Raw genomic sequence first — 14,245 nt, 5'->3', positions numbered from 1 at the left:
TGATATGGGCCCTTTAGGGGGTGAGAGGGGGGTAAGATTAGCACTGAACCTATCTGCCAGGATGTTGGCAATATCAGCTGGTTCTGTAATTTTTGTGCCGTTGTGCTGTAACTCAGAGCAGATCTGGGTGTTGCCATTGAGATTCTTGACATAGCTATAGAATGCTTTGTGACTGCCCTTAGAATCAGTGGCGATTTTGTTTTTGTAGCTAGCTTTGGAGGATCTTATAAGGATCTCAGCTTCTTACTGAGGCTGACCAGGGAGCTCCTCCACTCATGGGATTTTACTCTCTTTTGCAACAGTTTCTTCCTTCTGTTGTAGAGTTTGTTTATGGCAGGGGACCACCAGATTGGCTTCCTTTTTTTGAAGGATAGCGTTTTGGTTCTGTTTGGGATAGCATGATCCATGTACTCGTGTAACTGCTATATATATATATATATATATATATATATATATATATATATATATATATATATATATATATCCTGAAGTATAATACACAATCACAAATGCACATAAATATAAAACAAATGGTGAACTGTACATAATAGTGACATTGCACCATGTTGTCCTAACATGAAGCTTCCCGCCAGTAACTTTAAGCATAAATTCTGTAGATGTAGCATAGAAACAGAATACAAGTACAGTATGTTCAGTAAAGGCTATCAGCTACTAACAAGCTTTATGTTATAGTCCTAAGTTTGATTCCCCCAGTCTTTTATTGTGCACTGTGTGATTGAGAAAGATGCTTAGCCAGGGAGTACTGCCAGCCCAACCTACCTTTGAAAATAGATACCTGAGCCTTGTGGGTCTTAGTTGTTGAAATTTAATAAAATATTGAACGAAGGTCCAAAACCTGTCAAATAGAAATTATTATTTACTAACTTTCAGATAAGTCAACTTTGCAAGGTAAAGTTATATTTTCTTCAAAGGTGAAAGTGCTTTTTAAGGTAGCAAAACACACTGAAACATATCTTCAATAAAGTTACTTTGCATTTCAGACCATTACAATAACTATATTTCAGTGGACATATGTTCAAAACTTTATACATCCTTGTCTTTTCCATAGTAACAATCTTCAGAGGGAGCAGTCATACTGGGTCAAAATATACGTGATTTTATATACATCTGAAATGTATCTAGATAGTTTTGTCTTTGTCTCCTACTGAAAATGTATCCCCCCCCGCATTTTTTCTAGGTTTATTACTAAGCATTATTGCAATTCTGTTAGTATCTGTTAGTCATTTTTTTCTCCCTTCTCCAGGTTTGAAACCACTGAATGTTGATCATGGAATATTTGCTATGTGATACAGCTAAGTTCTACTGGCAAGATTGTTGTTTCAAAATACACAGTGACCAAAACAGTCCTTTATAACAGGCTGGGACTCAGTTATATAACTGCCATTGAAAACAAGAAACCTTTACTTAAAGAGAAAATAGTTATAGGAAGGCTTTCTCATAGCTCCTTACTGAAATTGTGAGAACTGCAAGTCCTACAGCTGAGAAAAAGTATGATTTGCATTTAATTAAAGTGAATGACAAATTTTGCTCTAATTTCACCCCTGCACCTTTAATGAATGGGGGCTAAACCCTTAAAGCACTGCTACTGTAAAAACTGTAGGAAAGCAAAACATATCTGAATTAATTTCTGTACTGCCATTCAGAAATTTTGGGACTGTACTACTGACCGATCCAATCACCTTCTCTAACACCTAGCACTCAGGGTAATTACCCTTTGTCCCAACCAAGCTACTCTTGTGTGTGTGTGTGTGTGTGTGTGTGTCTGTGTGTGTGTGTGTGTGTGTGTGTGTGTGTGTGTGTGTGTGTGTGTGTGTGTGTGTACATACACGCACTTAACAAAATGTGTTCACTGAAATCACATTCACGGTATTCTAAGTGACAACAAATTATTTTGATGGTTTGCTTAGTACATGCTTAATACAAGAACTGAAAGGCCAATAAAAATGTACTAATGCCAACATCAGTACAGTGAGAATTTATCATATAAAACTAAACAAACATCAACATTAGCAAAAAAAAAAAAAAAAAATACAAAAAACAACCAGTAAATTCTACCTGGATTATTGCCTGAATATTGAGGATAAATAAAACACTGGGAGAAAAAATTATAAACAGAAAAGAGTAGCCAAAAGGAAATAAATTCCTGAAAGAGCACATTCATTTAGTGTAATCTGGCATAGACACTCAAAGTTAGTGTCAGAACATTTGAATTTATTTATACTGTATGCATTCAAAGACAATAACAAAATCAACAGTCAGAAGAGAGTTTTGGAACTTTTATGAGGAACTCCTTTAATTTTAAGCAACAGAATAAGGGTAATATAAGAAATTCAGGTGCCTGAACTTTTCACACCTAGCTTACTTTTTCAAAATGCATTGAATGGCTTGGGTTGTATAGTTTTGATACTTTCCACAAAATGTTGCATCCCAATAAAAAGCACCCCATTGTGTCAGTGCAGTATGAAAAAGTAAATCTGTCTCTGCTCTTACCTTATTCCTTATTTTGATGCGCTGATAGATATGCTCAGGGAATGGTTTCCGAGGAATAAATCGCCCATTTCCTTTGGTGACATGAAGATTGCCATCTTCAAACACTATTCTTCCTTGGCTGATGACTGCTAGTGGGGCTCCATGGCACTCCATTCCTTCAAAAATGTTGTATTCTAGAGCCTGATAATAAAAAAATAACAAATTTGTTTAGAAGTCATTTCTTACACACAGATTTGTCTAACATATACGCACATATATATGTGTGTGTGTATATATGACATTATATCAACATGCTCAAGCATCAAAACGCTGGAGACCAGTGTTACCATTTCAAGAACATACTGACTGAAATAATGAAATTACCTAAACTGCAATCGATCACACAATGAGTCAGTTAACCAAAAACATACCACTGACTTCAGACACATTCTGAGCAGTGGTTGTGTTAGGGAAAGTGTTTGTCATAAGTCAAGGTGCAGGGGTGGGGTTAGCACACATTACTAAGGATGGGCAAGGGGGCTTCAGTTTATACGGTTATCCATCGTCACTATCAATGAAACAGTATCCTGGTTCAGCTGCTATAGCGACTTGAGCTGCAAACTTTCCTCTGGTTTCTGTACTCCTACTTTATCTCCAACCTGCAAACCTGCTAGCCTTCTGCATTTTCTGTCTTAGTACTATTTCTATCTCTGCTGATTTGGTTTCAGCATTTACTTTGCTTTGTGTCCATTTTCAGGCTTAAGCAATGTAGATGAAGCAGGTAATTTGTTTTTCAACCTAAAGCCCATTAACAGTTGAGGCACCGAGAGTCTCAATCCATGAAATGGAATATTTTTATGTACTTCTGAGATGATAATCCTAGTTATTACTACTGATAATTTTCTATACTGTGGTGGTGGTGCTGTGGTAGCATTATCACCTCACAGTAAGACGTTGTCCTGTTCGATTCTCAGCTAGAGCGTCTTCTGTGTGGAGACGTGTGTGAATGGGCATACCTTCCTTCAAGGTTGTGCATCAGGGCCGGCCACTCGGCACATAAACATCTACTGCCAATCACTAGTAGACTGGAGTTTCGCTGTGGCGACCCTTAAAAGCCGAAAGACACATTACTACTGATAATTTTCTAAGATTATTCGCTGTTTGGATAGCTGTCTCCTCTTGTCACTATTTATTGAAATTGAATGAGCCAGGTGTCTTATGTTTGACTTCTCACTCACATACAAATTTCCTGAATTCCTGACTTTTTTATTGTGGATCACTGTCAGTTATAACAAAATCAGGTATACCTAGTCTCTAAAATAAGTACAATTCTGTAGAAACCTACTGTAATAGTAGTTGTTTGAGAGGATCTCTGTTGTAGATGATTGAGTACTGGGATTTCTGCTGCACCTTAGATCACACACCCCAAATGGAAGAGGGGCCAGGGAGGGCAAAAACATAGAGAACCTAAGCTCCACTGTCTGTCCAGATCTGAGTATGCCAAAGGATCTTTGAATGGAAAGAAGGGGAGAGGGCAGACAGAATAAGAGGGTGCTTCATCCAGTCCTCTGGATGCCCAAAGAAAAAAGTGAGGAAGGTGGCAGGGAAACTTACACTGCATCACACTGATCTACTCTAAAATCTACTGAACCATGTTCTTTATTTGGATCACTGTTGGAGTAGTGTTGACAACTGGGATGCTATCTACAGCTCACAAAATATAGAAAGTAGTGGTGTGGGATGGCATAGGAGGCACAAGGCTCTGAAAGATGGCTGTGACAATCTTGGCCTTTATTTTGGAGGAAAAGTCTAACCTGTAATGTTGGAAAAGGTATGGGCTGAGGGCCTTCCTCTAGCATGGCCTTGGTACTTTTCCCTCTTACAAAAGCCACATTGGCTACTGTGTGTGCCCTTTGTATTGTGGGATCTATTTATACTGTTCAAATTCCTGTGGTGTCTTGGCCTCAGCTGACACAAAATGTTGACCAGGAGTCCTGCTGTTTTGTCTAATTAGTATCCTAATTATCTATGCAAATCCACTGAGTATAAAATTCTCTCATCCTTGTCCTGGGTGTTAGGGAAGAAGATAAGTAGCTGTAAGAACTGGATAAGGGGAAACTCAGTCACAACCTTAGGCTTAAAAGAAGAAGTGGTTCTAAGGCTGACTATCATTGTGGAATATTAAAAGATGGGTCTTTGCACTTTAAGGCTCTAGTTTAGAAATTTTCCTGGATGATATAATGGCAAGCAGACATGCGATTTTCCAGGGCAGAAATTTCAGGGGTGCAAACAGTCGGCTCAAAGGGAGACAGTATAAGTTTTTCCAGCATAAAGTTCAGATCCTAAGGAGGAACAATTACTTTGTTAGGTGGGCTCAAGTGTTCATCTCCTTTGACAAACTGCTTTACATGCTGCAGGGATTCTAGCAAGGGATCTATAATCTTGCAGGATGATATCATAGAAAGATGCACTGTCACCTAGGAGTACACCAGCTCTGTTCTGAGCAGCTTAAATAAATGCAGTAAAGTCAGACACTGAGACTGAGAAGGGGTCTTAATTCTTCTTCTGACACCAGATAGAAAATCTTTTCCATTTGGCTAGGTAATATTTTTCTGGTAACAAACTTTCTGGCCTTTCTTATCATTTTAGCACTTCCTCTATAAACTAGTGTCTGAGGGGGAGAAATGTCAAATCATCTAAGCTGTAGCCAGAAGTTTTCCAAGTTGGGGTGTATGACAGCCCCCTTGTTTTAAGTGAGGTGGTTCAGTTACATAGGCAGTGTGAAACATTTTATCTTGGACATCTGTATGAGTAGGGAGAACAAGTGCCAGTGCTACCTGGACCAAAAGGGTGCTATCAACAGCACAATTTGTCCTTCTTCCTTTACATTTTGGATTACTCTGTGGAGAGGGGAGTTGGAGGGAATGCATACAGAAATCATTATGTTCATCTGAAGAAGAAGGCACCCACTTCCAAAGCTTCTTTTATGGTACAATGAAGCAAAATGTTCTCAACTGTTTGTTGCTTGAAGAAGCAAGCAGGTCTGTCCCTGACACTTCCCACCTGTGAACGTAGTGTAGAAGAGCAACCCTGAAAAGAATCTCTTCCAGAATGTTTGCTGCTAATTTGCTCATGTGGTCCACCACTGACTTTAGTTGAGATGGGATGCAGAATGCTTTTAAGGTCACCTGGACTGCAGAGTTATTTTATCACCTATCAGTGTCAGCTTGCATAGGGGGGTACAACCAAATTTCCCCTTGTTTGTTTATGCATGATACAGCTATTGAATTGTCTTAAAACCTGCAGTACTTTTTTCCCAGTCAGGTTTGAGTGCTTTCAGTGTTTGAATCAGAGGCATCATTTCTTTTATATTGATATTTCTGCTCTGAGAGGAATCCCATTCATCATGGAACATAAAGGCTTTGAATGTGCTTCCTAGACCAAGTGTGAGGCATCTGCAGTCACAGTCTGCTTCTGAGGATCTTGTTTGAAAGGCATACCTAGACTTTTTTGACCTTGTTGGACCACTACTCCAATATCTTTTTCATGCAGGACAGGATGGGAAACCAGTGTTTCTGAAAAACCACTGGAGCATCTTCAGATGTAGTCTCGCCAGGAGTAGTGGTAATACAGCAGAAGCCATGCAACATAGTGCCTCAAGAATTCCCTGGCCATAACAAAATCCTTGGCCATTTCTGAGGTCTCCAAGGCAATGACTTGAAAGTATTCTGCTAGGAACTCTAGCTTGTCTTGAGGGTAAAAGGTTATCTACTAGCTGTAATCTAATCGAGTTCCCAGAAAATTTGTTTTGTAAGATGGTATTAGGTTTGACTTTGAGATATTAAATTAATGACCCAAGGTCTGAAAGCAGTTCACTTTGAAATGCACAGCCTTTTCACCTCCTTCTGAGACTGAATTAAGCAGTCATCTAAGTAGGACTACGTATGAATTCTTTTGGTTCTGCAATATGCAACTGCTGAAGCCAGGCACTTTGTAAATACCCTTGGAGCAGAAGCCTCAGCTAAGGACAAGGAGGTAAACTGGAAATGACAGCACCCTACCTTGAATTTGTGGAAGTATCTGAGGTCTCTGTGGACTGGAATTTGTAAGTTAGCTTCTTTGAGATCCAGTTAATCATCACTGAGGCAAAAGAAGTGGTAAGAATTGCTGCAATATTATTATCTTGAATTTTGGGACCTTTAGGATGCTATTCAAAATGGAGAGGTCCAAAATGAGTCACCAGGATCCTTCTTACCTTGAATAACTTAGAGTAGATGCCTTTATTTTTTTGTTCCTATTTTGGTAGCATCTCTATAACATCTTCCTTTAAAAAATGTAATGTAAGAGGAGAAATACAAGATCTTTTTGCCTTTTTCACTAGAGGAATGACCACTTCTGTATTTGGCTTTGTTTTAAAACAACGTCTTACTTTCCCTGTTATGAATACCGTAGCTATACCTTTTTGTGAAAAGGAACTACTGTCTAGCTTACTTATTATATATATATTTTAATGCTACATGTTACTGTAAACCTTTGTACATTGCTATTCTTGGATCATATGAACACTATGTTTGTGTGTGTGTGTGTGTGTGTGTGTGTGTGTGTGTGTGTGTGTGTGTGTGTGTGTGTGTGTGTGTGTGTGTGTGTGCGTGTGTCAGTAGCTTGTATTGACCTATTTGGGCTAGGTCATGAGTGAAAAGGGTCCTTGGATCAGTCCATTTACCTACTTACCAAATATTAAATGAACATAATAATCAACTATTAAAACCATCAATAAAAAAACTTGGGTCACTTTACAAGATCAAGCCTTTCCTTACACCACCTGCTCATACTGCCACTGCCCGCTCCCACTTACTCTCGACCTTACTCTATGCTTCCCCTCGGTTAACTAACCTAGGTAAAACAGAACTCAATAAACTATTGACCTGCTATAATCACATTGCTAGATTTGCCACTGGTATGCCCTACAAGACACACCACTGTATTAACCTAAGATATCTTGGGCGGATAGAACTATCTTGCCTAATCCAGCTCAACCAGCTGATAGTTACATTTAAAGTACTAAACCAACCTGATAAAAACTAGCACTCAAACCCATAATCTACCCCTACAGCAACCTCAGTACAGTTCGATCATCAAACAAACTGCTTGTCCAAACTAACAAAGCTAATAATTCATCCGGTGACTCTCTGTTTGTTAACTATGTTGGTAAAATTTGGAACTCCCTTCCTGCAGATACTACTGCAGAACCCTCCATAAGTGAATTCAAAAATAGTCCAAAACAATACTTTAAGTCACACTGGTCTTGTCCCTGTTCTAAACCTGACTAACACATTATCTATTTTTCCAAAGTAATTACTCCAGTATTTCCCAGCTATCTTAGGTTCATAGGTTCATAGGTTCATACTAGGCTATCTGCCCTAGGGCATTTATAAGCCTAGCCAGAGTGTGTGTGGCTTTCACCACCCCTTAGGATGAGAATACTATACCCATTAGTTTGCTGTGCCTCTGTCCAGCAGTGACACAGAGATGATTCCCGGGTAAACGATCTCCCATCCACTCGTCAAGATTTCTCTTGAACAGAGTCAGTGAGGGGCTCTGCCTCACATGGACTGGGATTCTGTTCCATAGTGTAGGGAGTCTCTGGGTGATGAATCTATCCCTCCAGCATGTCCTATTTATATCCGTGTTGAGGTTTAAGTCTCTTGCCGTGGCTCTGGTGGATTTGGATTTTTTGAGGTGGAGCATGTCCATTAATTCCGGGTTGGACATGGCCTTGTATGTCAGGCACAGGTCACCTCTGAGCAGATGGTATGCGACTGAATAGAGCTGGAGTTTCTTCAGTCGGGCATCGTATGACATATGTTTGAGCCTTTATCCTTTTGGTGAGGAACTTTTGGGGTCTTTCCAACTGCTGCAGGTGTCGGTAAGGTACATTCACGAGGGGCGTTGCACTCAATCATTGGTCTGATAAGTGAAGAGTACAGTGGTACAATGACCTCTCCTGATCTGGATGTGAATCCCTTCATGATCAGGTGGGCAATGTAGAAGGTCTTCCTAACCACTTTGGCAATGTGAGTGTCAAAGAGAGGTTACTGTCAACTTGGGTCCCCAGGTCCCTGATAACTTCTTCCGTGTTTAATGGATTACCACCTATGTGGTAATTAGGGGTTACCTTGTTTTTCCCAAAGGGTATGACTATACATTTTTGGCATTTAGCTTAAGGCCATGGCTCTGGCACCAGTTATCCATTTCTATGAGAACTCTCTGGAGGATGTCTGTGTCTGATGGAGTGTCAATTATGGTGCCCAGTTTGCAGTCATCTGCAAATTTTGTCAGCCACAATCCCCTATGTTTGCCTGCACTTCAGAAAAATAAATGCCGAACAAGAGGGGCCCAGGACTGAGCCCTGTGTGACACCCGGCTTAGAGTCTGACATGGCACCAGCAACTCTAACCCTGTGTGTTCTGTCCTTGAGCCAGTTTGCAACCCATCTTGTGACATATGGGTTTACATCTAAGCTGGTGAGCTTTTCTATGATGCCCGAGTGGGGTATTGTGCTTTTGCTAGGTCAACGTAGGCTGTGTGAACTGCCTTACCCTCATCAATGGCCTTAGTGACTGTTTCGAAAAAGTCGACCAAGTTCAAGAGGCAGGATCTGCCCTTGACAAAGCCAAATTGGGTAGGATCCAATGTCTGTAGGTCCCCAATGTCTTTATTTATGAGTTCCGTTATGATCCTCTCCATAGCTTTGCAGACAAGGCTCGTCAAGCTTATGGGGTGATAATTTCCAGGGTCCGTAGAAGCACCGCCTTTGTGAAGTGGGACCACAGCTGCGTCACGCCATTCTTTGGGATCCTGTAGTAAGGCTAAGATTAAACAGCAGCCTTATGTGTGGGTTTAGTTCCTCATTGAGTTCGTGTAGCACACAGCTGGGGACACTGTCCGGTCCCATTGATGCTGTGTTTTTGCTTTAGAGAGCAGCTCTCACCTGGGCATCTGAGATGTTTGGGAGGCTAGACTCTGGTGGGATAGATATTTCTCCTTTTGGGGGAGGAGGGAGAAATTTGCACTGAACCTGTCTGCCAGTATGTTGGCAATGTCTGTGGGTTCAGTGATTTTTTATCATTTTGGACTAATTCTGAGCATATCTGGGAGTTTCCACCCAGGTTTCTAACATAGCTAAAGAAGGCCTTATGATTGTCTTTTGTGTTATTAGCGATTTTTCTCTCAAAGTTGGCCTTGGATGATTTTATGAGTGAACGTAGTTTTGCTAGTATTGATCAGAGATGCCTTCCCTTTTAGGGATTTTGCTCTGTCATGTAGTAGCTTTCTCCTATGGTTGTAGAGTTTGTTTATGGCTGGGGTCCACCAGACCGGCTTGCTTTTTGGTGGAAAGGGTCTTGATTTTATTAGGGATTGTTTGATCCATACATTCCTGGAGGTGCTCGTAGAAGGCATTTGTAAGGGTTTCAGCAGTGTGGGTTGTGGTTTCCACTGGCTCGGGGCCCTTGAAGGATACCACTCCAGTCTCAAGTGTGAAGTTTGCTTTTGAGAAGTTCTTCACTGTGGTCTTTTGCTGGGGGTGGGGGGGATGTGGATCTCCAATGAGATTAATTTATGGTCTGATCTCACCAATGAGGATATACTTCCGGTGTGGAGCATTTTGTCCCCATGTTTGTGATGATCAGGTCTAGTATATTTTCTCCTCTTGTGGGAATGGTGACTAGTTGTTCCATAGCATTTGAGTTTATGAACTCCAGGAACCTTTGGGCTAGGGTGTTGGGGCTTGAGTAATGTTCCCAGTCTATGTTTGGGTAGTTGAAGTCACCCAATATGATGGTGTTTGGAGAGACATTCATACTCTCCAGTGTCTTCAGGAAGGCTGTGTGGGTTTCCTGAGTTTGAGAAGGTGGAATGTAGCATGCTACAAACTGTAGGGCAGTTTTACCTACGGTTAATTGCACCTGGATGGTCTCCGATGCGTTGCCACTAACCTGGAGGTGTGGGTATCCTTTATGAATATGGATACTCCCCTCCTTTTGTGGTTCGGTCGGATTTTTGGGCCGGGCATGATATGAGGTATAACCTGATAGTGCTGGGGTGCTCTCAGGAGCCTTGAACCAGGTTTCAGTCACAGCACAGACATCGATGTTCTCCATACTGAGGAGGGCTTCGAGGGCATCTTGAGGTTTAGACTTCTGGCATTCAGCAGTATTACCCTTAGTTTTTCTCATTTTTTGTTTTCTAGGCGTAGGTTTATCATTTGAGCCTTGCCTAAAAAGGCACTATGGGGGTGGCAAGAGCTTTGCCAATATCCGGGTGACAGGTGCAAGCCGTCCCTTGCGTAGCGCGGGCTGGCAAGCATGTCATCCCAGGCAGACAGACATTGGATCCCCTTAGAATGACACCAGTAAAAGCCCCAATTATTAAAGCTGATCATTTTGTCTCTGTATTGTGGCATCATTCTTGGTGAGGGTAGGATACTGCTCAGGGTCAGGGTCATACCGGCCTGGGCTACATAATCTGAGAGCTCCTCTATGTCTCTTTTCATGTAGTCCAGGAGGTGCGCGTCTCAGGTCGCACCACCGGCATGGACAATGACTGAGTCATACTTGTACTTGCTGTGGAGTGACCTGAGTGCTGTGTTATGTGGCGGATTCTAGCGCCCTGACAGGCAGCTTGTGATTGATTTTCCTTGTTCAGTCTGGTGAGTGGGACGTCAGTGTGTCTGACTATGGAGTCACCTATAACAAGTGTGTCTGGCATTGTGTTTGGCCTTAAGGGCTGTGACTGTTTAGCACACTGAATTTGAGAACTACGTGTTGCATGTCTTATGTCTTGAGGTGGCAGTTGCTTGGGTGTCTGCTTTGGAGACCTCTGTAGTTTTGGTAGATTTTTGATCAGTGCCTCCGAGTATGTCTTTGTGTGTTTATGTGTTTGTTTTGCAGTTGTGATAGTTCTATGTGAAACTGGGTTTGTGGTGTGCGTGGTTCTCCTCCTGTCTGGTCTTGCCAGTCCTGAGTTGACCTGAGAGAGCTCAGCCCAGTTTGGCTATATAGTTGCATTTCTCAAATGTATTTGTGTTTTGTGGGAGAAGGAGTGGGTTGTGTGTGTGTGAGGCAATTGTAACATTGCCTCAAGATGTGCATCACCATTCACCAGCTGAAGAGGAGAGCTGATCCTGATTGCATGCTGATGAAAAAAAAAAAAAAAAAAAAGTGTGTGTGGAACTGAGTCAGAAGGACCCTATAGGGAATGGGGTACAAGGGGATACTAGGCTAATGTAGTACTTTGTTTAGTATATAAATACTTTACCTATATAAAAATGCTTTAGGAGCAAGTGCTGAGCTTTTGAGATAGAGAATAGACTGTTTAGATTGCAAGTAGAGAAGTTCTAAGGGAAAAATTGAAGAGCAGACTTTACGGAGCCAGAAATAGTTTAACCTTGTTTAACCGATGGTGCTCTATGGGCAACTCCTAAATCGGCTTTATAGCAGGGGGTTGAAAAGAGCTAGGAATTTAGTTCCTTAGCTTACATAAATCTGTTGATTACTAAATGCATCACTTGTTTTTCTGAAATACTCTGTAAATAATGTTTCTGTATACTTTACATTTTTGTTTTATGTATTATGCAATGTACTTTTTGTTTGCACCTTGGAGCTTTTCTCCCTGGGCCTCTGCTGAAAATGGACAAGTATCCAGTCAGACTATCCCAGTTAACAAATGTAAAATAAATAAAAAAAAAAAATATAGAGCTCCTCATTAGCACTCCAAGAAAAATCCTGATGATTGGATGTGAAATAGGAAATTCACCCTGGGGATCACTTCTGTGGCTCTGCTTGACAGGGGCACAGGAAAATAATTTTCTTGGGTGGTGAAAGCCAGGGTACCTTTTTGACTAGGCTTATATAGGCCCTAGGGCCAATAGCCTAGTACCTACCTATATAAAAATAAAATTGGGACAAATGGATTATCACTCTAAATACCCACTTGTCTTTTATGATCTTACTCCAACCTACCTCCTATTTTGGGGGGATAGCAGGGGTTAGGAAGGCTGTGGTGGTGATTTTTAGTGGAATAAGGGAGAAGCTCACAGTAGTTATAACTGTTACCTTTGTGAAGTGTGGCCCTGAGAGCCCCAGGATTCCTCTTCTTGTCTCCTTGCCAATTTTTCTTTTAATTTTGACTATGTATTCTTGTCTTGTCTGCAGTAGTAGGGCCAAGTCTTAATAGTGTAATACCTGTCATATTATGGAGTTTGGGGTGTGTGAAAAAATTGTTTCACAGACTATATAATCTTCTGTGACTGCTCCCTTCATAAAAAGTGGCCCTGACATATCCGAGGCTTCCCATTCTAGTTTCCCTGCTGCTTTACTCTGTACTGGCCTTTAAGTGTCAAAAGCTACAAAAATTGTATTTATTAATCAACAGATCCATGAAAAACATTACATAATTGAAGAAACTTTGAGCCACCTGGAAAAAGAAGCAACAGAGGAAGTGTGAAAATATAAAGAACAAAAGCCAGACCTGAGTGCATGAGTAATGTGGTGGTATCTGTGCCCTGATAAGCAACTGATTCTTTCTTAGCCTGGTGAGAGGGACATCAGTGTATCTCATAATACAGTCTCCAATGACTAGAAGGTTGGATTGTGTGGTGGCTTGCCTTATAGGCTTAGAAGTAGAGACTCCATGAGATGTGGCTGTATGTGCTGATGTGGGTGTTATTTTGAAAGAGTTCATTTGGAGCTACTGAGGGCATTTGCTATGTGTACTTCATCTAGGAGGTCTTTGGGATACAGGAAGCTTACATTTAGTGCCTCAGCATATGTTGGTCTATGTGTCTGCTTTGTACTGTGTGCGATGTGTGCAATGTGTGTACTACTGTGACCGTGACTGACATTGAGTGTTTTTATGTGAGAACTTTGCCTCAAGTGACATTGTGTAAATACATCTCTCACATACCATATCAGTTTGTTTGAGAATTAACTGGTTGTCAGTAAGCATGAGGCAATTTCAACATTGTCTCAGGATGCCCAAAACCAACAATCTGGCAACGGAGATAGTATGACAATTTATATCCCAGACAACAGGGCTTTTTTATTGATTAGATGGTTGAGGTAAGAATATAAAGTCATGAGTATCTGGTTTGTAACTCTGGGGGGCAGTGCTTGTCACTGCAAGCTAGTTGCCCTGTGTTCAACTAGGTATTGGTGAAATTTCAGGGGTGCTTTTACAAGAAATATGTCAACTCAAGGTGCCTGCTTTTATACAAGCACTGTCAAACATGGGGAAACTACAACAGTGGAGCCTGATAATTTATAGATAAAGTATTTAGGAAGATATTCTGAAGTTAGGTTAGACAACAGCTAATCAAGCAGTACTTACTGAAAATAAAGAATTAGCTTTGTCAAGAATGATTACTAGAGGGGGATATGCCTAATTAGCTACTACCTGGCTACTACTAGTGCTGGTCTCACCACAGTTTCATGCTGCTGGGATACAATACCTCTTTGCTTCTTCTCTCACCAGAAGAAAAACAGTAGCACCAACCCAAGATGAAAAGCAGGCTGCAGGCTCTTTTGTGGACACAGGAGAAGTCAATATAGAAGTGTCTTCTACAGGTGGTATGTCAGGCTCCACTGAAGCCATACATCCACAAGTAACCTTCCATAGCCCTCTGTACCTGTTTGTGTGTGTTCCCTCAACCTGAGTGCTGCAGACAGAGTTACTGTGTCATCAGACCATAATGCCT

General features: G+C 41.2%; 1 protein-coding gene across 1 annotated transcript in view; it reads right to left on the bottom strand.

Moving 5' to 3' along the window:
* The window catches only part of CRMP1 (collapsin response mediator protein 1), an 808,535-nt gene that overhangs the window by 103,387 nt on the left and 690,903 nt on the right, over nt 1-14,245 (bottom strand). The window contains exon 13 of the mRNA XM_044056207.1: nt 2,512-2,691. Within this exon, the coding sequence (XP_043912142.1) occupies nt 2,512-2,691 (180 nt within the window). The remainder of the gene's footprint in view (nt 1-2,511; nt 2,692-14,245) is intronic.

The sequence above is a fragment of the Protopterus annectens genome, chromosome 14.part0 (genome assembly GCF_019279795.1).
Source record: "Protopterus annectens isolate FY-2018-M chromosome 14.part0, PAN1.0, whole genome shotgun sequence".
Classification (NCBI taxonomy): Eukaryota; Metazoa; Chordata; order Ceratodontiformes; family Protopteridae; genus Protopterus; species Protopterus annectens.
Note: the sequence above shows the minus strand (reverse complement) of the source record. Positions and strands in the feature narration are given on the sequence as shown.